The 22638-nt window shown below is 38.3% G+C and overlaps 1 protein-coding gene and 1 pseudogene across 4 annotated transcripts in view; one reads left to right on the forward strand and one right to left on the reverse strand.

Moving 5' to 3' along the window:
• LOC128030696 (cell adhesion molecule 4) overlaps window positions 1-15914 on the forward strand; it is a 121624-nt gene extending 105710 nt beyond the window's left edge. For 3 of the 4 annotated variants that reach the window (XM_052618536.1, XM_052618537.1, XM_052618535.1), the window contains exons 7-9: window positions 4157-4228; window positions 8929-9057; window positions 14294-15914. In XM_052618536.1, coding sequence (XP_052474496.1) covers window positions 4157-4228; window positions 8929-9057; window positions 14294-14403 — 311 coding nt within the window. In that variant the 3' untranslated portion in view covers window positions 14404-15914. The remainder of the gene's footprint in view (window positions 1-4156; window positions 4229-8928; window positions 9058-14293) is intronic. The other variant, XM_052618538.1, reaches the window with a different exon arrangement.
• Window positions 15915-21064: 5150 nt separating this feature from the next.
• LOC128030205 (adenosine receptor A2a-like) lies at window positions 21065-22291 on the reverse strand (annotated as a pseudogene).
• Between the last annotated feature and the right edge of the window lie 347 nt (window positions 22292-22638).

Below are 22638 nucleotides of genomic sequence, written 5' to 3' on the forward strand. Positions count from 1 at the left end.
GTCTAGGAATATAAAAAAAGATCTATTAATCAGATAATCTCTAACAAGTAAAAAACAAGTAAAAAACAAGCAACCATCTAGGCATAATTATTATTATTATAGAGATGTATTATTATTACTGTAGGCTACAACAGTAGCTTTATATATTGTCAATTTACTCATGTAAACCAAACATTTATTTTAATGGGCTGCCATGAAGATCTTTGAGTGTCTGTGTTTATGATATGACAGTATTCTCAAATGAAACGGTAAATTCTCATGAAGTGACGGTTTATGCGTTCATGTCCTCATGACACACAGCAGAGACTACAAAACAGCGAGCTCTCGCGCATCTGTGCCAGTCACCCACAGAGATGTAGATTTTGCGGGAGTAATATTTAAATAGTATTTTGCAGTTTAATATTCACAGACACTAGTATATATTCGGCTACTGTCTGGAGCCCTGCGCTTTGACTTACACGGAAGCGACTGAACGCAGCTGCCGGTACTGAATATACTTGAGAGTCTGTAACTACCGGTACTACAGAGACATACTGCTAACCACTGATCTATAATATAGAAGCGGCTTCACTGTCTTTTGGCAGTTTAGAATGTGATGAGTGATCCAGTCATATATAGATAAGGGCTGCTAACGCGTTTTCATTTCTTCTTCGCTGCTCTAAACAGGGGTTGCTTGTGGCAACACAGCACAACTTCCTGTGTTTTCAATGCATTTTGAGCAGCGAAGAAGAACCGTGCAGCGGTTAGGCAAAGCTTGCGGTCATAACTAGGTCTTTTTTAAGAAAATGGTATCGGATCGGTATATGGGTTCATGTACTCGCCGATGCCGATGCCAGAATTTGTTGTGGTATCGGAGATATTTCCGATACTAGTATCGGAATCGGAACAACTCTACTTTTTATCCTTCCATTTTTTTCCCTTCATATTCATATTCTATTTCCTTTAGTTACATCTTTTATTCTTTCCTTTCTTCAATTCCCTTCTCCTTACATTCTTCCTTATTTTTTCCTTCGTTCCTTCCTTTTATCTTTTATTTGTTCTTTCCTTCCTGTCTTCTTTCAAGCCTTTTCCACCCCTTCTATTTTCTTTTTTTCTTTGTTTCTTCTATCCTTCCTTTCTTCCTTTCTTCCTACCTGCCCTCCCTTCATCCAGTCTTCCTTCCTTCCTTCCTTTTTCTTTCTTTCGTTGCTCTCCTACACAGAACACCGACCTTCCCATTTAATGTGTTTGTGTGGGAGTAAATGAACAAGATTTGGTGTTAACTCTCAGCGGTATCAGCGTATTTAGGCTTCATCCGCTGGAAATCCCATGCTCAGTGCAACTAAAACGAGAGAAAAGGCTGACTGCTGAAGGCTGATAGAGAATGAGGGAGAAGGATTGAGATGATGAGTCGGCAGTCACGGTGACACGAGAGGGCGGACGAGGCCTGATCTCAATATCCTGCCGCTTCCCACTAACAAACTTTTTCTCACTGATTTATTGTTTGTCTAAAGTGGCCATGAAGTGCAAAATGAGGAATTACAGCCAATTTGAACAGAATGATGATTATAAACTGGAGGAAGGTGAGAGAAAGACAAAATGAGTCTGGAAAGACAAAAAAAAAAAAAGGACTGAGGTGGAGACCTTGTTTTTTTTTTTTTTAGAAATTTGCAAGTGCGTGTTTATTACCACATGGCTCAACAGGTACGCCTGTCTGTGTTACTTTATCTCTGCCTGTCTGGAAATATTTGCATATATATTTAGTACTCACTTTTTTGCCAAACCCACTTAAGAAACATTTTAAAGTGTAACTACTTTTTATATTTGTTAGAATGTGTCTGCGTGGGTTTGGGTTTAGCCTACGCAAGATCTGTTAAACCTGAAATCACCTGCATTGCAGGCAGCAGCCAAAAGTCTCTATGAGAAAAATGTCTCGAACATGCTAAACAATGCTTTAATGAAATTACAGAAATGCAAAAAGGTGGAAAACGTCATTAACTGAAAGTACCACCACAGAAAAGCATATTTGGATATGTGTAGGTGTACTCCTCGCCTGCACATATGCAGCTTGTCCAGTGGTCAAACGGTCAAAGGACAGTCCCCTGTAGACATGCTTATGTAATACATAGCCACGATGGACCCTGCTGCCAATAAAAACCATTACAACTGAATGACCTCAGAGAGCCACTGAAACTGAAATGAGTGAAAGGGGGGATGGAGAATGAGATAAGGAGAACCAACGTTGCTTGCAGAGGAGAGGAAAAAATGTAGCACAGTAATGAGCTGTGGCTCTAATTGGAAGAAACAACATGGGCAGTTAATTAATGAAGTGAAACTCAGGAAAAGGAGAAAAAAGCGTGAGCAAGAGGGGATATGGTAATTGAAAATGTCATATTTTTACCTTTGGATAGTCATGACAGGAATATTAAGCGTGGCGAGTCGAGGAGAGTGTCGAGTTGACGACTGAGGCTTGACCTTTGAGCAAGGAGGGGAGAGGTGAGAGACTGTGGGATTTACAGACTCCATATTCAGAGAGCATCAGAACAACTTGAAGATCTGCCACTCTTTCTTTCTTTGGTGTGATAATGTGGCACAAAACCCCACACACAAAATCACAAAAGTCCCAAAAACCCAGAGAGCAACATTAGTGACGTGACTCACCCAAACATCTGTGTGATGAAATGTTTATCAGCTTCCAGCCTGAGCCGTAATGATGTGCAGGAAGCAGCAAAGAAGAAACGCCTTTAAAATGATGGGTTTTGGGAAAAGTGCAGGAAAAACCGAGAAATGTAATGAATGAGAACGTGGGAGCACTGAAAAGAGATGAGAAAGGAAAGAGGGACAGGAAATGTAATAAGAAAGGATGTTAATGACAGAATATGGCAACCAAAACCAAAATTCGGTCATTATTTACTCACCCACATGTCATTTCAAACCTGCATTGCTTTCTTTTTCTTCCGTAGAGCACAAAAGGGAAAAAAAAATTGACTGCCACTTTCCATGCAATTACAATAAATTGGGCCTGAAGCGTTCAAGCTTTAAAAGGATCCAAAAGCCCCATAAAATAACAAAAGTCATCCACATAATTTGTGTGCTGTACTCCAAGCCGTCTAAAGTGATATTCATTCGTTATGCAAGAAACACACCAAATCAAATTTGTTATTCAGTGCTTTGTCATTACTTTTTTCTTTTTTTTTGCATTATGATAATGATAATTGTGAACAAATCAAACAACTTTTCAGTGAATTGGTTTATACAAAGTTCACAAAATTGTCTAATTATTATTATTGTTTTTTTTTTTTTTTTTCAAATGGAATTGTTTCAGGTATTGAGTTCAGCTCACTAACTCAGTTGTAAGGTATAAAAGTCACAATACATAGGTTTGGATTGACATGAGGGTGAGTAAATGATGACAGAATTCACATTTTTAAAAGAATTTCCCCTTGAAGAATTGCTTTTGAGGAAAAGACTATACCTTTAAATATCTGAACTGTTTTGCCTAGGGGAAAGATGAGACATATTGAGAGAAGAGGAATGAGAGTGTTGATCAGCTGCCTTCCTCTTTCTAAAGAGTCATGGTGGTCTTGGGATATTGATCTGCGTTGGTTATTGATCGGTCTGGTACCCTGCTTTTAATCCCTCCAAGTTTTGAAGCCCACGCACGCACATACACAAACGAATACTGTGTTGCTTTGTTGCATAAAAAGCTGTAGAACCATATGCAGATGGAGGAGAGAGCTGCGAGGCAGTATCAGGAACGAGATGGGGCGAGAAAGAGCGATGAGGCTAGTGCTTATATTAGAGGTCTGGAGGATGGTGAACAGAGCAGGAAGATTGATGATCTTTGGGATGGAGGGATTGAAGATTACAGTGAGAGAGAGAGAGGGAGGCGAGCCCGGGGTGCACAGTAACTGCAGTATTTTGCAGTGGCGAGAAATGAAAGAGTGGAACAGGAAACTGCTGCACCCTGCTGGCTGGAGATGTTACCCGCAAACAGACCCTTGACCCTGGCAGAGGGGTGTAATTCATGAACATCACGGTTTATGTCTGGCTCACACACTCGTACACTCACTCACACACTGACAGGCCTCATTTTGCTTGTGTTTTCCCCTGCATGTGCTTGTATGTAGCTGCAGTAGGTAGTAAATAACCCTGTTGTAAATCCATTCCCTTGTAGTGTCTGTCCCTCCCAACTCTCATCCTGCCATCGCTCACACCATCCTTCCATCCTTTAAAGAGGAATACCCAGGTAACCCTTCTTCCATCACCTCACCTTACCTCATCTCTATTCAATTGTTCACTTCCCTTTTACCTCCCTTTGTTTCCTGAGTTGTGCTTAATGTTAGTTTATTGCACCAAAAATAGTCATAATTTAGTTTTGCATGACTACATTTGAATTTCTTTCTATCCCTGAGAATAAATCAGGCTGGCTTTGCTATTGTAGCGCTAGGAATTATGTAAACAACCTCTGCTGTGATTGGCTAACCTCTTTGTGTAATGAGTGACAGTTTTATTACAGTGCTTGCACGAGTGTTGTAGTAACGTCTTATCTTCTTCTCATTCTTCTACAAACATTTCTGCAGTTATTTCTGCTTGCTCCATTTGTTTTGAAAATTATTTTCTTCATAATTTCATATGATATATTACATTGAAAACCCACTACTTACTAGATGATAAGTTAGAGGGGGGGGGTTTATTTTGTTAAACACTATAGATTTGGAAAACTGGTATGTTAAATACATTCACTGATTATTGCTGTGAAACGCTGTCAGCCCTTTATAATTTCTTTTTGTTTATTGTGAAGTTTATATTTGTTTAAAAATGTAATTAAGTTGTATTGACTTATGGTGCATTCACGCCATGTTGTAATTACAGTAATTACTGTATGACAACCCTGATATTCTACTTCATTTCATGTCCTCGGAATAATGTGTTCTATTTCAACTCTATTAACAGCAACATGAATCAACAGACAAAACCCAAATAAAACAAGTAACAGTAGTAATGCAAATACCTTATTAAAAAAACTTTTATTCAGATTATTAAGCAGCAAATTTGGTATTAGTTGTCCTACTCTGATCTAGCCACATTAAACTGAATTGTGTCTCTCATTTAGTCTTGCATTTACATTTAGTCAATAATTGGAATTTTTAAGAGAAATAAGAAATATTAAGAGATAACTACATAACTACATTTACCTGCTGAATTTGCCATTTTAATGTTTCCGTGTGATTCTGCATGACAGGTACAAGTTGGAGCTTTCAGAATTAAGAAATAACAAGTTGCAATTACAAGTTCTATGAGGATGTGAATGTTTCTTACAGTACAAGTCAGAATCCCATAATTATGGTAACTCCAACATGGCATGAACACATCTTTATGTTGACAAAATGTTCAGAATTCCAAATGTAACTGATTAAGATGAGGTCATTGTGATATGTGCATACAAAACTGCGGTGTGCTGCATCCCAATTCACACACTAGCTGTCCTAAATAGTATTTAAAATTAGAATGAGTGTGTCTCTAATCATGGTATGTTGAAGTGACTATCGCAAAGTTACTTGGATGGTCTACAACTTCCAGTAAAAATTCAGAGTGCAAAACCGTGCACACTCTTACCCATTGCAAGCTGGGGGAGGATTTGCTTTAGAACTACAAACTGGGGTTTTATTTTCGGAATAGTGCATGTTTTTCACAGTCAGCCAGGAGAAAGTTGGTGGAATCTACCTTCTTACCTATCTTAGATTATGGAGATGTTTTTTACAGAAATACCACTAAAGCTCTCTTACAATCATTAGATTCTGTTTATCACTCTGCTCTAAGATTTATAACTTGCACAAAATATCACACTCACCATTGTGCAGTGTATGAAATGGTAGGTTGGCCTTCACTTCATATAAGAAGGTACAAGCACTGGCTCATACTTGTGTATAAGGCATTAGTTGGCCATCTTCCTCAATATATGAATTATCTATTTACTTTTAATAGTCAAGGGTATAATCTACGTTCAAGTAGATATATTCTTTTAAATGTTCCTTTAATGAAGACAGAGTTTGGAAAAACTGCTTTTATTTATAGCGCATCAGCTGCTTGGAATGAGATCCAAAGATCATTGAAACTTGATGTACTTATTTCAATTAATGAGTTCAAGTTATATCTCAACCAAACATTCAAATCTGTCTGTACTTGCTCTTAACGTTTAATCTTGCTTTATTGCTGTATATGTGTGTGTTGTGTAACTTGTTTTATGTAGTTATGTATATTGTGTGCTGCTACCTTGGCCAGGGCTCACTTGTAAATGAGATATTTATCTCAATGTGATTATTTCCCTGGTTAAATAAAGGTTTTTTTAAAAAAAAAAAGTTATTAAAAAACTACACAAATGATGGTTATAAAGTTAAGATAAAAATGTTTGAGTGATAATTATCAACATTTAACGTGACATTTATTTAATGTAATTTTAAATAATGTCACAATGTTTAATTAATGTAACATTGTGAACTTTTTAATGATACATGATACAACTTAAAAAGAAAAACACATGAGGTTGAGTTCTCTGCATGTCCCAAGACTGGAAGATCAAGATGATTGACAGGCCAGTTTACACTAACAGGATGTGTGTAACAATACAACAGATTGGCTGTTAAGAAATGCAATTTTATGACGTGATATGTACCAAAGCATGTACTTTTTCTTCACAGAATGACACAGTTTTGGGGTATAGTATAGGTTGGTGAACTGGGAAGCAGCTTTGGTCTTTTTATACATTCTACTTCATGTTTAATCTGTTCCTTCTGTGCGTCTTCAAGCTACAAAGGCAGGGCTCTAGGCTTACTCATTCATCTATATTCCATATTATATTGTCAATTTCTGTCTTTCCCTGTCTCTGTCTTTGGTTTCACAGCTTTTTTTGTTAATCACTTTACCTTAAATTTTACTGTTACTGTTTGCTGGCTTGCAAGCACTGTTATTTCCTTCAGGAAATGCAAATCCAGGTTTTTAATTGTCTTCCACCTCAACATATCCGAATTCCTCCCTGATGGCTCTGCTCCAAAGCGTACTTCTCCTGCTAAATCGCCTAGCTTCTCATCTTCTCATTCATGTTTTGTGTTTATAAATGTTCTTTAAGATGCATGTGCGCAAAATCCTATTGTCTTCCAAGTGCCCTTGTTATTTGAAGCACTAGCACTGCTCTCCAGAGGATCTGCTCAGCTGCTGCGCCTTGTTTTTTCATTAGAATGTAAGAACAGATAAAGAAACACATGCTGAAAGAGAGAGCAAGAAAGAGAGCAAAAAAAGACACAATGACCCTTTTAAAGAGGCCTGGCTCTACACAGCATCGCTTGTCATTCATGATGTTGTGGGATGTGAGGTCGGTCAGACGGGAGCCCTTGATCCTCCCACCTGAGAGAACTACTAAGAGACTCCACTGTACTGCAAGACATCAGCATCATGCAACACTGCACAAACCTCACACAGCAGCTCCAGCACCCTGACCTGCACAAGATATCAGATGCATTTTCTGACATTTCCATTTCATGCACCTCAAAGTGCACAGTCATTGAATCTATGACCCTTTTTTGCTGGCTCTATCCTTCACACACATCTTGCTATTTCTCTTTCTGAATGGAATTGTTTCCTGTCTCAAGTATACAGCAATAAATGAAGGGATAAAAACTGTGAAAGACAACTGCAAGTAGAAGCGAGAGATGCTCCGGTCTCTTTAATGTCACTTCCTCAGAGCCGGGTGGCTAGTTCTCTGAAACGTGTGCGTGAGGCAGGGAGAAGTGTTAATTTTTCATCATCTCTGTAATGGACTCCTAATGAAATGTTACTCGACAGCCTGTTCAAAGGCGACCTCCCTCTTTCTAGCTCTCCCGCTGTTTCTGAAACATTTGCGCTGAAGGTGAAGTGTGTAATTTTTTTGATGTTTAAATACTTTCTCTTATCCCAGCTTAATGTGAAGCAATGACTGTAAGTAAATCCATTTGCAGGTTTATTTCCCTCGAAAAAATGTAAACACTGGGGCTCTGTGGTGAAATATTGTGTTTGTTTGAATATCTTGACCAGCCCCACACGGCAACATCAGCTCAACCAATGGCGTGTGTTTGGGGGCGGAGCAGTCGCTTTGGCTTACCCACAGAAGAACATTATTACACCCTTCACCTTTAAATTAATAGTCTTAAAAAAGATGATTAATTTTAGAGCGACATATCTTTTTTTCATTTAGTTCAGGTATTTCATCTTTTCAGCTTTAATTAAATTAACAAACAAGTTTTTAAGAATTTTTGTTGTAGCTAATGATAAATAACAGCCTTGGTCATGAGCTCTTTCAGTTTTGTCCCACATAAATAAAGTCATGCAGGTTTGGAACTAAGTGGGGGTAAAAAAGAACTTTTTTTGCTGAACTATCCCTTTATGATTGGGTCGCTTGTCTTCTTTTCCAGGCACTCGTGAAAACTTTCCTTATTGGTGTTGCTGATTTTTGTCCTGCAAGCAAACATACAGCACTTTCCTTCCTCACTCTTTCTTGGCATTTTTCTCATCTGGCATGTCACTTTCTCTCTTCTGTTCTTCCTGTCACCCGGTCTCCATGTCTCCTATTTTGCTTTTCTCCCCACTGCTGTGTAGTGTAAACAGGTTGTTAAATACTTAAGGGTGCTGTCCAGCCTCATGCCTTGATTTAGAGTGTCTGCCTGCCTCTCACTGTTTCCTATCTGTCGGTTTAGGTAAAACTTCACTGTATACTTCACACACAGACTCTGATTGCATCTTTCCTCTGCAGCCATTCTCTTTCAACTAATAAAATGCAGAGAAATAAAATAACATGATGCTTTAATCACAGTTCCTTGTTTTCACAGGTCACTTCTTTTTAGTTAAAATGCTGAAGCTAAAACTTTGTGTGTGTGTGTGTGTGTGTGTGTGTGTGTGTGTGTGTGTGTGTCTCAGACCCTGGAGCAGTGGTGGAAACGCACAGTGCTGTTCCGTATGCAGTGATCGGGGGCATCCTGGCTCTGCTGGTCTTCACTGTCATCTGTGTGCTCATCGTCACCATCTGGTGCTCCGTCCGACAGAAAGGTGACCTCCTCTCTCTACAAAAACCCTTAACCTGTGGTGACACACAGACATGCAGCACCTCAACTTCTGAGGAGAGGGAGGAAGTAAGATAAAGGCTGGTTCACACTGCATCAACATCAACCAGGTTCAGTCACTCATCCAGTTTGATGGTATTTGCTGGTGCAGTGAGAGCCAGCATTAGCATGAACTAGAAAAAGAACACTGGTGGTTTAAGATTGGGCTGTGTAATATTGATGGTAGAAATGTTATTCTCTTGGGATTGTTCTGTACTGTTTATACTGCAGTGGATTCTTATCAAAGTTTTTTTTCATGCGACAACCAGGAAGAAACATTGAGTAATGTTATAACTACAGAGCGAGATGTGAGGATGAACTTATCACAGGGTGTTTATTATAGGCAAGAAATGCAAAGTAGGGTTTAAAGTGTTTATATTTTCCAAGCCACGTCAACTTATTCAAGTGTGTTTGAACAGATGTTTCATATATCTACTATTTGACATTAATCCAAGCAGAATATTAGTTTCAGAGAATTCTGAATATTAGTTATAAGCACTACCATTCCTACATATGTTGATTTATTTTCTTTATAATAAATATATAACACTTATAAATCAGCAAGGATACATTCAATTGATCAAAAGAGACAATAAAGACATTTTCATTGTTATAAAAGATTTCTGTTTCTAAAAAATGGCCTTCCTGAATCATCACAACTGTTTTCAGCTTTGATAATAATAATAAATGTTTCTTATAAGCAGCAAGTCAGCATATTAGAATGATTTGTGAAGGATCATGTGACACTGAAGACTGGAATAATGATGCTGGAAATTCAGCTTTGCCTTCACAGGAATAAATGACTGTGATCCTGTTGTAGATTTTGATCATGCCGCCCACCCCTAAGGTGATATAATGGATGAGCAAAAAAAATCAGGAGGAGAGAATAGTTGAGAATAGTTGGTGTAGGTGTTTCTTTTTTGTGTGCGTGTTCCTGAGGGTACATAGAATGTTAAAGTTTAAATGTGTTCAGATGAGAAAAGGGAGAAAGAAAGAAAGTCCTTGTGTTTAATTGCCTTTTTTCGCCATTGTATCGTGGTGCATCTATAAAGAAAACTTAATTACCTCGTCCCTGAACTCTTTAAGAACTTCTGGCAATCTCTGTGTGTTACCGTTTCCAATAAAGATCACTGCACCTGTAAATTGGGGCGGAGGCAGAGGGGTGGGGAGGAACCCGAGCTCACCTGCCAACCAGAGTCAGATGTGGTTATTTCACCCATCAGCGCAGAGACAGAGAGCATTAGGGTTGATCCTGTCTAACCTTGGGGTGGCTGGAAAGGCAGAATGGAAGTGATTAATCTTAGGGCACAGGAAGAGGAACATTACAGCTCTGATGCATTGTGCTGGTCCTGCGCGGTCTACGACATCACTATGTTTAATGGCCCATCGGCCTCTTGCAATATAGGAAAGCAAAATTGCACGTACATAAGATAGATTTTTTTAATTAAACAGTGTCATGCTGGTGCCACAAAGTCACTTCTGCCCGAGTAATTTCAGTTATTTGTCCCCCAGCCACAGACGCAAATCCATTGTTTCAAATGATGATGTGAATTAAAAAGGTCGCAATATACCAAATCGCTGAGTGTGCAGTAAAATGTCAGAGGTTATTATTCCTACTGAATTCTGTGAATAATTAAAAGTTGATCTGCATACGTCCCCTCCAATTGCAGTAGATGACTTTTGCTGGCCCTGCAAAAAGAAGCTGTAACTGGCAAAAACTTGATGAAGAATGTTTAGATGTGTGCCATCTAATAGAGCAGCATGAATCCCCAGGGGACAGTTTAGATTGAGCACACTCGGGTGTAGGTGGAGGGGAACATGCAAAACTTATATTGACTTTTACAAATGAGAATACACTGAGAATCTGATTAAAAATTTATATGGAGGAGCACCAGGGCTAGGTGTCATGGGGGCAGTGTTGTTATTGTGAAGTAGAAACCCGATTCCAAAAAAGTTGGGACACTGTACAAATTATGAATAAAAACAGAATGCAATGATGTGGAAGTTTCAAAATGCAATATTTTATTCAAAAACAACATAGATGACATATCAAAAGTTTAAAGAGAGAAAATGAATAATTTTAAGGGACAATAAGATGATTTTGAATCTAAAAAAAGTTGGGACAAGGCCATGTTTACCACTGTGCGGTATCCCCTCTTCTTTTTATGACTGCATGTCTGCAAACGTCTGGGGACTGAGGAGACAAGTTGTCTCAAGTTTAGGAAAATGAATGTTGTCCCATTCTTGTCTAATACAGACTTCCAGTTGCTCCGCTGTCTTAGGTCTTCTTTGTTGCATCTTCCTCTTTATGATGCGCCAAATGTTTTCTATGGGTGAAAGATCTGGACTGCAGGCTGGTCATTTCAGTACCCAAATCCTTCTTCTACACAGCCATGATGTTGTAATTGATGCAGTATGTGGTCTGCCATTGTCATGTTGGAAAATGCAAGGTCTTCCCTGAAAGAGACGACGTCTGGATGGGAGCATATGTTGTTCTAGAACTTGGATATACCTTTCAGCATTGATGGTGCCTTTCCAGATGTGTAAGCTGCCTATTCCACACACACTCATGTAACCCCATACCATCAGAGATGCACGTTTCTGAACTGAGCGCTGATAACAACTTGGGTTGTCCTTGTCCTCTTTAGTCCGGATGATATGGCATCCCAGTTTTCCAAAAATAACTTCAAATTTTGATTTGTCTGACCACAGAACAGTTTTCCACTTTGCCGCAGTCCATTTTAAATGAGCCTTGGCCCAGAGAAAACGCCTGCCCTTCTGGATCATGTTTACATATGCTTTCTTTTTTTACCTTTTAGCCAGCAACAGCGAATGGCATGGCAGATTGTGTTCAACGACAGTGTTTTCTGGAAGTATTCCTGAGCCCATGTTGTGATTTCCCATACAGTATTCCTTTATGTGATGCAGTGCTGTTTAAGGGCCCGAAGATCACATCACACATCCAGTATGATTTTCTGGCCTTGACCCTTACGCACAGAGATTGTTCCAGATTCTCTGAATCTTTGGATGATATTATGCACTGTAGATGATGATAACGCCAAACTCTTTGCATTTTTTCTCTTTTCTGATATTGTTCCAATATTTTTCACCGGAGCATTGGGGGAATTGGTGATCCTCTGCCCATCTTGACTTCTGTGAGACACTGCCACTCTGAGAGACTCTTTTTATACCCAATCATGTTGCCAATTGACATAATAAGTTGCAAATTGGTCCTCCAGCTGTTCCTTATGTACATTTAATTTAGCTCTCATGAAATCCAAAATGAGACATTATTTGGCATGACATTTCAAAATGTCTCACTTTCAACATTTGATATGTTATCTATATTCTATTGTAAATACATGTAAGTTTATGAGATTTGTAAATTATTATTATACTCATAATTACAGTGTCCCAACTTTTTTGGAATCGGGTTTGTAAAACTGAAACGATTTAAAATAATTTTGTTTATTCAAATAAAGCTGAAAATAAATCAATTCTAAACATTAACATGAAGCCTTAAAAAAATTAAATGTTGATTTGACAACTAACTAACTAAAAACTAATAAAAATTACAAAAGCACACAAGTTATTAATTAACTGATGCTTTTTATTAAAGTGGGGGTGAAATGCTCGTTTTCACTCAATATCCTGTTAATCTTGAGTACCTATAGAGTAGTACTGCATCCTTCATAACTCTAAAAAGTCTTGTCCAAAAAGAGAAAGATAGTCTGTACCGATTTTTCCCGGAAAAACACGACCGGCTGGAGGCGTGACGTGTGGGCGGAGCTAAAGAATCACGAGCGCCAGTAGGCTTTTGCGTTGAGAGCGTTTGGAAGCTGTGACATTACCGTGAGGGAAAAACCATCATCCAAAACAAACCATGGCTTACAGTCAGATTCAGCAGTTTATTTATGATCCAGAATCAGATCCCGAGGCTGAAACTGAACGAGAGCAGCAGCAGCAGCAGCAACGACTCGCTCCGAGCGGGGCTCGAACCCGGGTCTCCGGCATGTGAAGGGACGCACTAACAAGGAGGCAGATATATTTTAAGCAGTTTTACTCACCGCCTGCGGTTCCAACACACGATCGTGACCCATTTTCGTTGGGATTCCATCATCCTTAAGAAATAAACGATATGCAAATCCGTCGTCAAACTGGGCCTTGTTTGTAAAACAAGCATCTTCGAAATGCAGGGAACAAACAAAAACACTTGCACAACTCCGTTGATGCTCTGTAAAAATAAACTCCATCCACTGGTCCCTTAATGCTGTTTCTCTTTTGGTAATCTGTGCAGGGTTGTCTGGCCCTGGCAACCAAAAACACACTCCTTTTGTGACATTTCGCGACGCTTTCGCTCTGATCAGTGAATGTCTGTGCTCTGCTCTACAGGAGCGTGCGCTCTTCCGGCAGAAGTGCCATTAGGACCCATATAAGGAAATTCCGCTCCATCTAACGTCACACAGAGCCATACTTGAAAAAAACTTTCCGAAACTTGTGACAAACCGGAAGGAGTATTTTGGGAACAAAAATACTCCTTCAAACGTACAACTTAATTTTTGAAACTTTGTCCATGTTTAGCATGAGAATCCAACTCTTTAACAGTGTAAAAAACTCAGTATGCATGAAATAGCATTTCACCCCCCTCCCCTTTAATTAACTTGATTTTCAGGGTTTTTCGTCAAAATTCCAATTGCAAATGTGTTTTCTCTTGCAGTGCGTTTTTATGATAGTTTCAAACAGCTCTTTAATTTGATTTATTTTTTGTGAATTCTGCTGTTAATAAATGTTGTTAATTAAAAAAGTGAACTAAAATCACACTAATACGCATTCAGTATATAATAATTTGTGATTTGAACTGAAAGTCTAAACCACCACACAGGCATTTTTCATAAATGTCAGGTAGAAGCAGCTTACCATATTTTTATTGGGGTTGTTGCATATTTTAAATGCTAATAATTAAATATCAACTAGCCCCTGTCTCCTACTGGATTTAAATCAATACAGAAAGAGACAATAATTAAGACAACAAAAAACACAATCACTTCAGCGTCCTGTTTCAATAGAAAATAAATCTCATTGCACTCAGCAAGTGATTTAATATGTTATGTTGTTACTGCTGTACTTTTAATTCCTGCAATGGAGTATGAACCTAATTCTGGTTAAATTGTCTTTCTTGAAAGGTTCATATTTGACTCATGAGGCCAGTGGGTTGGATGAACACGGTGAGGTACAGGAGGCATTCCTCAATGGTAATGATGCCACCCAGGGCAAGAAGGAGTACCTACTGTAGCGCCGCCCTGGTGGGGCTCTTCAGAAACACTGGACCACTGCAGAGTGCACACCGCAACACACACTGTTCCCAAACAGACCTACACACCACCACAACGACAACCAGAGGGAATCACAATCGTGCCATATGAAGCTGGAGTGGGAAGGAGAGGACGGAGACAATAATGGAGCAGGATGGAGAGCGAAAGAGCCGAGAGGAGAGGATAATGATTATGATTGAAAGAGACCATCACACACACACTCTTTATGTTTTTACTTGCTTGTACAATAGACAACTAGCCATAATTGTAGGACCAGGAGAGAAAAGTGTCCATTCAAAGCAGGCCGATCCATAACTGGGTGAAACAGCGTCACTGTGGGAAGCCGCAAAGAGCTTATGAGCTATTGAATGTCCCAACGTGAGCAAATTTTAATTCCCTGCATTTGCCAAAGCATTTGGGCCTCAGAGACTGAGCTGGTAGACAATAAATCCACCAATGACAGCGCTGAGAGCTCAGAGCCGTCCTCATAAAGTATTCATCTGCGCTTTTCATCTGGCAACTCCATTATCTGCTCATGTTGGCCAAAACCTGTTGACTTGTGAAGAAAAGTTTTGATCCTCTCTCGGTGACTCTCTATTTCCCGCTCTCCAATGCTCCTTCCTCCCCCTCCTCTATCTCTCCACTATTGTTTGTTAATAATTAAGAGATCAGACATGTTCTCTTTTATGAGAGGAATGAATTGGAGCAGACCGCTCTCTCTGAAACTGTAAAAAGGGGCTTAATTATCGCAGAGTCACTGGAAACGTGAAATTGTGAGTTGCTCGACGTGGGTGAGAAAAAACAGGAAGGGAGTTTGTAGAGAACATGTCAGAAATTTCAATGATTTTTTTTCTTTTTTCTTATTTTTTTTTGATTGCTCAACACAAAAACACTTACACAATGAAACATATCTCTAAAGTCATTATTTGTATGAAAAAGTCTACAAAGTAAGTTAAATGGCTCTTTTAAGAAAAAAAATGTAATTTTCTTTTGCGCACATTACCAAGCGATGCTATCGTACTAACACAGAATATTAGCTTAGAGCTGCAAAACTGAACAAACTACTGTTACGTCATCTTTAAAAAAAAAAAAATATCAAAATTCAAAAAAATATATATATTTCGTTGGTCTTTAAAAGATATCAGAGGTCTTAATTGTTTTTATGAATTATAATTTGGACTATTATGATCGTTGTTATGGTTACTATTATTATTCTTACTGTTATTATAATTGTAAATGTTATAAATTGTATACTTCCCATGCTTTAGTTTTACCAGTAGAAACAGCTGTGTAACCACTTTTCTCCCTCCTCTTTCATTCTCTTCTGTCCTTCTTGATCCTCTTTGTGTCTTTTCTTCTAGTTGCCCATCTCCTCTTCGTCTTTCACTTCCTGTTTATTTTTGTAGTCTTTGCGTCGCTGTTTATATAGCTAACTGTACATCTTTATAGGGAAAAGATACCAAGCACGACAAAATAAAAAATACTTAAAGAATTTTGTGTAAAGACTGATTTTCTGACTTCGTGAAGCCAACACAATCAAGTTTCATCAGTGGCAATGAAGGAAAGCAGCAAGGAGAAAGGAGAGGATATTTTAATTAGCAGAAGCATCCAGCAGAGATGAAAGCTGTGTGACTGAGATGATGAATCATAAGACTCCATTGACAAAAGAGCAGAGGCATCGAAGAGAGAAAGCAGGTGCTTTAAAATAGGACTCCTCCATTATTCCACTGTAATCAATATACGATTGTGTCAGAAGTCATTTGCTGAGCACTCCGGGAGGGGTGGGTCCTACGTTTAAAAGCCAAGGGGAGGATGATTTATCGATGTGTTTGTACTCTATTGATGGAGAGGCTCTGAAGAAGCCTGTCATTAACAGTAACTGTCACATGGAAATCAAAGCACACACTGCGTTTACCTGCTGCTTCGCTTTGAGCAGCTCCTTAAGGACAGTAGCCTTCATTTACTTGAGTACTACTTAAGTACACTTTTTGAGTATCTGTACTTTACTTGAGTATAATTTTTTTCTGGAAACTACTTCAACTTCACTACATTCGTTATATGTAGAAGTTTTTCCAGTGTGTGCATTTTTAAGATTCACTGAACTCTTTTTTTGTTGTCGTTGTTGTTGCGAAAATGCGGCCTGCAATCTGCCAGGACCTTCCGGTGTTGCCAAGTATTTCTGAGCCTAACGTTTTCCACGTAGCTATGAATGGATGTCTGCACTACTGTACAGAGTGCTGTAAAAAGGCAAATAAGATAATAAAAGACGGAAAAGGCACATATTTATAGTGTGGTGGGATCATCTGTGTGTTCACCGCATTGATTTTAAAGAGAGAACTGTATGTGATGCCTTACCTAGGCCAAACAGTACGATAATGATTGGCATATGGTAAATAAAAATGACCTAGGCTACACCTTCATCTACATGACAAAGAAAATGTATAGTTTTTATTCTGTGTGAACTCGTATGTGTTTTAACTCATTAAAACTCTTTGTAAAATTAACTAACTGCTGTCTTCACAGAAGCTTTGCTTTCAAATATTTCAACTCAAATATTTTGCGTCTAATTATTTACTTATGTGGCAAGTAGCCATGTAATAAGTAAGGGATAATGTACATCCAGCTGGATGTACATTATCCCTTACTTTATATGGCTCTGTGAAATACTTAATTCTGATTGATCAGTCGCGACATCGGTACGTTATCCCTCAATAAGAACCGGTACTCATCCGGGTAACTAAAGTTGACGCTGTACTCTTTTTAGGAACGTTTTTTTAGTGGAAGCTTTGCATTTGTTTAGTTAATAAATTATTAAAACTCGATTTAAAATGTTGTACAATTATTTGTCATCCTGTTATTGGGGACTCGCGCTCTCATTTCATGCAAACGCAGCTGCTGCCATTTTGCCATGATTGTTTTGTGCACTGTATTGGACGATAAGACAACTAATAAACTGGTAAGATTTTAAAACATTTTTGTCTTAAATCATTTATTTCATTAATTATTTATGTGGTGAATTAAATTGCTGCTAAAAACAAGAAAGTATATAAATCTGAACATTATTTTATTGTTAAAACACTACACATAAGGATAAGGATAAACTTTATTTGTCCCCGAAGTTAAATTTGTCTCGGGCAAAGTGCTAGGACCCTATGTGTTGTTCTCTGAACAGACAATAATAATAATAATAATAATAATAGAATAAAATACAATGTATGAGTCTGATATTTAAAATACATATAATGCAAAACACAAGGCTCTAATATTTTATATGAGCATCATTTTTGGTGGAATTCAGCATTTTTATCGAGGCAGGAACAAATGAAAGCTTCAGTCTATTAGTTTTACACATTGGCATTCTTAGTCTCTTTCCCGATGGCAGTTTCTGGTATTCCCATTATACACATAAATACATTATTTTTTATTTTTTATTTTTGCAAACAAATGATCAAGAAGTAGGTTAAATGATCACACAGGTCAAAATGTTTTACTTCAATTTTTTACACCTTTGGAATCCAAACTGGGAATTGATAAGAACTTAAATTAATAAGCAGAATCTGAATCGGAATAGATAACTCAAACAAAACCCAACCCTAGCCACATATTGTGAAGTTCACTGATTTATGAGCATTTTATTAACAATGATCAGTTGATGGCAAAATAAAAAAAGATGATTCTTTGGCACAACGTGCATACCCATGACCATACTGAGAGAATATGTTTCAGTTTTCTGAAAAGACTAAAGATTTGTTTTCTTTTCAATGTTTGCTTTGTTTGCCCAAAATGAACCATATCAGATCCTTCATTAACGCTTTGAAAAAGAACTTAGTAACTTTTAAACAAGTATTAAAATTAGTTCAATGTAGCTGTAGGAGTGTTAAAAACTAAAGATGATTATCTTCATTCAATTGTTCCGTTTCTATAGGTTTGGTAACAAAAAAGCTCATTCCAAAGATAATACAAGCTAGTCAGTGTATTCAGTAGGTTGCATTAATAGCATTAGGTATTGTAAGTATACAACAAGCTGACAATAAAACAATGCATTTACTTTTTACTTTTGATACTTAAGTACTTTTAAAAGCATGTAGTTTCGTACTTTTACTAAAGTAAAAACCTGTCTTTACAAATTCAACTTGTAGTGGAGTAGTATTTGACCAGTAGTAACTGCACTTTCACTCGAGTAACAAAGTTGTGTACTTTGTCCATCTAAAAAAGGATCATCTTCTTTTAGTACAAGTATAAATGCTTCACAAAGCATGATCAGTTTTTTTATTTTGGATCTTCTGCAAAGCGAGTAACGCTTCAGTGAGCCGACAAACTCCAAATGTGGAGTTCAAATGAAAAATGACAGCCGTAGACTTCATCTGAACATAATCAATCTCTTGTAATTTTGTTTATAAAAGCTTGGCTGGCATCTCAAAGGCAAATCCATGGGTAATAAGCCATATGCTGGTCAAACAGCGCACTCCGCCTTTATCCAAAGACAATAAATGGTTACATTCTGTGCGTGACGGATTTAAAGCTTCCAAGCTCCTTGTAATGACCCCATTCTCGAGCGTGTGGGCTAGAGCAGGTGCGATGAATTGACTGAAGCTGCTTTAGTGATGAAAGATTGTCATATCAGCAGGAAGCTAAAGGCTCTCGAGTGGAGAAAACCATCAAATGAGCTCTCGGTTAGGGAGAGCTTTTACTTGTTTTCCCTTTTTGATAGTCCAGCTTCACTCAATAATTCGCCAAGGCTTTGGAGGTTAGTGCAGACTTTAACGAGAGAGAAAAGCATTTGCAAGAAAATGAGCTGAAGACAATAATCAAGAAAGGAAGAGGTGCTAGACAAATCAAAGTCAGGACAATACAAAGACAACTGAGTGAAAGTAACATTAGATGGAGGAATGGATAATGGGCAGATTGGGGTGAGACGACAAGAAGGGATAGGAAGACACAGAGATCACAACACAAATATTCAGATACAAAAGGAGTCATTTCTTACACCAGCACTGGCACAAGTGAGCAAAAAGAATAATCCAATTAGTGTGAAATGGCTTTTATTCAGGCTGCACATAAGAAGTATGTATTTAATCAAAACAGCTATGGAATCCTGTTTTCCCTGGGAGTTATTGAGTGGTTAATTATCTCGAAGCATTCAAACAGTCTCTCCCACTTGATATTCTATTATAGTTGTTATAATTAAACATTGAGTTCAAACCAAAAGCTAGTACTGGGTTTGAACATTGATGGGACACATTTTAATGTAGGCCACTATATTTAATCATGTATATGCAAACATCTTGATGTAGCCTATTCAGTCTTCTGAGATTGTTGCTTACATCATTTCACAGTTAATCAGAGTATCACTGGGATTAAACATGGCAGCAGTGGAATATTTATTGGACCATTTTTGCCACATAACAGTAATTTACAAAGTGCTTTCTAATGATTCATTACATCAGAAAGGTTTATTTCTGCACCAGTTTTGTTTATAGATTGCTTATTTGTTGGTGGCTGCATGAAACTTGGGTCTGATTTTTTTTTTCATACATATTGCAACCATTTGATCATTTTTCAGCCCCCTGAAGAAATCATTATTTCCTTGCCAAAAAAAAAAAAAAAAAAAAAGGTTTTATCTGGGAAGCCATGTTCAGGGTATGATAACTCAAGAATTACGACTGCTAGCCTTGCAGGAATTGGAAGATATATACACAAATTTGTTTTCTTTTAATCCAAATGGTTAAGTGTCCCTGCTGAGTTCAAGTATTTTCATAATTGGCCCCTAAAGTTGTAAAAAGTGAAAACTTTTTTTTGACATGGTTGGTATTGGGGCCTCAATCATAAAAACACCAAGGATACAAATAAATGTGTTTTGATCTTAAAGGGTTAGATCACCAAAAAATTTAAAGCATACCATAAATTACTCACCCTCATATGCGCCCATCCATAAAAGAAGTGTCTCACACACCTTAGGGGGGTGACCAAAATCCCCCTGTAGCGAATCGATATGTTTTTGTAAGAAAAATGTCCAAAATACAATGGAAAATTCATTCAAATTGAAATGGGTGGTGTAAACTTTTGATAATATTAGCCTAGATTGGCTTTGCATATAAATAACAAATATACAATACAAATAACAATAGAGTTTGAAACCATTGAGAATAAAAAAAACATGCCCATTTAAAAAATAACTAATGGGTACAGTCATTAGCTATATTTAAATGGGTACATATTAGAGAAACATGACATGTAGGTGTATAATAATTTCAGGGCACTTCAAAAATGACCATTCATGCTTTAGTTTTATGTTTCAAATAACACAAAAAAAGTATGAACAGAATCGTTTTGCAGCAACACACTTCTTTAATTCAATCTGAAATGACATGGATCAACCCTAATGCAAATACACTGCAGAAAGCCATTGGATTAGTTTTACTTAACTGCTGAATATAATTTCATATAAACCATGCAAGGACTCTACAGAAAACTTTTGGTGTATGTGACCTCTTCACATCTCTGGAGAAACTTTACCTTTCAGTGTCGGTCCAGGGTGTTTGAAATCATCCACTGAATGGAAAGCACTCCCCACAGATTTGACTCGAGAGGAGATAACACTCGAGGTCAGGTTGGGCGCAGATAACAAGGTGCACTCAAAGCCTACCTGCTGAGTGGTGTTGGTGAAGAGAAGAGGGGGCATAGGCTATACATCTGGAAGAGAACAGAGGCCGTCAGAGAGGTCCAGCTGGGTCTAGCAGCACTCGGGGCGAAAAGTAACAAAGCGTGGGTGATGTGCAGGGGCAGGCAAAGCATTACTAGTGGAGAAATAGAGAGAGCCATTGAGCAAGATCGCACTGGGCTTTGTTTCTGAGAAAATATAGAGCTTGCAGGAACCTGTTGTGGCATGAAACACATCAAGTCCAAAAACACACCCAACAGAACCAACAAAGGGATACCAAACACAATGACAGCATAAACATACACCATGAACACTAGAGTGCGCGTGGTGTTGGGGGGCACAGATGCCCCAATGACTGCCGTGGATCTCCGTATATGTGAAGTTCTCATTGCCCTCCACCATGAACTTGGACAGAAAACCTCTCTAAGCCAAGAACTGCCCGATTACAGAGCGATCCTCTGGGTAGGGACATTTGGGAGGGAGGGCAGGGGTGGTATAATTGGCTTCAGGCAATTCATCCATCCCCAGTCCAGCTGTATTGTCATCCTCAGCAGCTCCCCAGGTATCAGAAGAGTTGGAAATGATGAACTGGCCGAAGGCGATGATCACTGAAATTATCCAGCAGAGCAGCACCGAGCACAAAACCCACCTACGAGTCACTAAACCTGCATATCAGAAAGAAACATAAGCTCCGTCCTGAATTTTTACTATTTAGCATATTCAGCACAATTCAATACTCTGATTTTATAGTCAGCATGAATCACGTCTATAATATAATTTCACATATGCAAAAATCCAAATAGCTTAGAACTTGCTGAACTTCTCAAACATAAGCACAGCAAGCAAGGTCAGGATGTTCACGCTCATCTGTTCCCCAGGCGGTACTGCAGGTGTGTATTAAGAGTTTGTAGAAGCAGAAGGCCCATTGTAAACTGCCTGAGTAGGAGGGGGCAGGAGACCATAGCGATACATGTGTACAGGCACTGGGAGATCCTCAGGTTCAAGAGCACAGACACAGGAGTGCTCACAATACTGCCCACTATCCCAACCAAGCCGAGGTAAAGCTTCAGCCACACAGATGTGCTCCAGCTTCTAGTTCCTGGCCCAACTTCAGCACAACCAGCAGTCAAGCACAACTTCAAACTAACTTCGATCACCAGCACTGCTATTACACAATGAATCAGGGAATATAGCCACATGGAATACATGATCTCCTAGGAAAGAGAGGAGAGGGAGATTGAATATGAATTATATAATTAAATCATAAGAATTAAATATGAATTAATTAAATATTGGCTTTGGATAAAAGTCTATGTTGAATGAATAAATGTAATTTAAGTGATATCAACAGCAATTGATTTCTCTAGTTTGGTTTCTGTTTTCTACTCCCCTGACTGTCCCTTCTGGTCAGCACTCCAGGTAAATTTGACACTGAAATGTAGATCAAAAATGCATTTAATATTGACACATTATTTGTCATGTCATTTTACATTCCAGGCAATCTTCAGTTAGAATGTTTTGATCAGAATCAGAATTAATTAATTGGACTGATTAA

Source organism: Carassius gibelio, chromosome A16, assembly GCF_023724105.1.
Source record: "Carassius gibelio isolate Cgi1373 ecotype wild population from Czech Republic chromosome A16, carGib1.2-hapl.c, whole genome shotgun sequence".
NCBI classification, from domain to species: Eukaryota; Metazoa; Chordata; class Actinopteri; order Cypriniformes; family Cyprinidae; genus Carassius; species Carassius gibelio.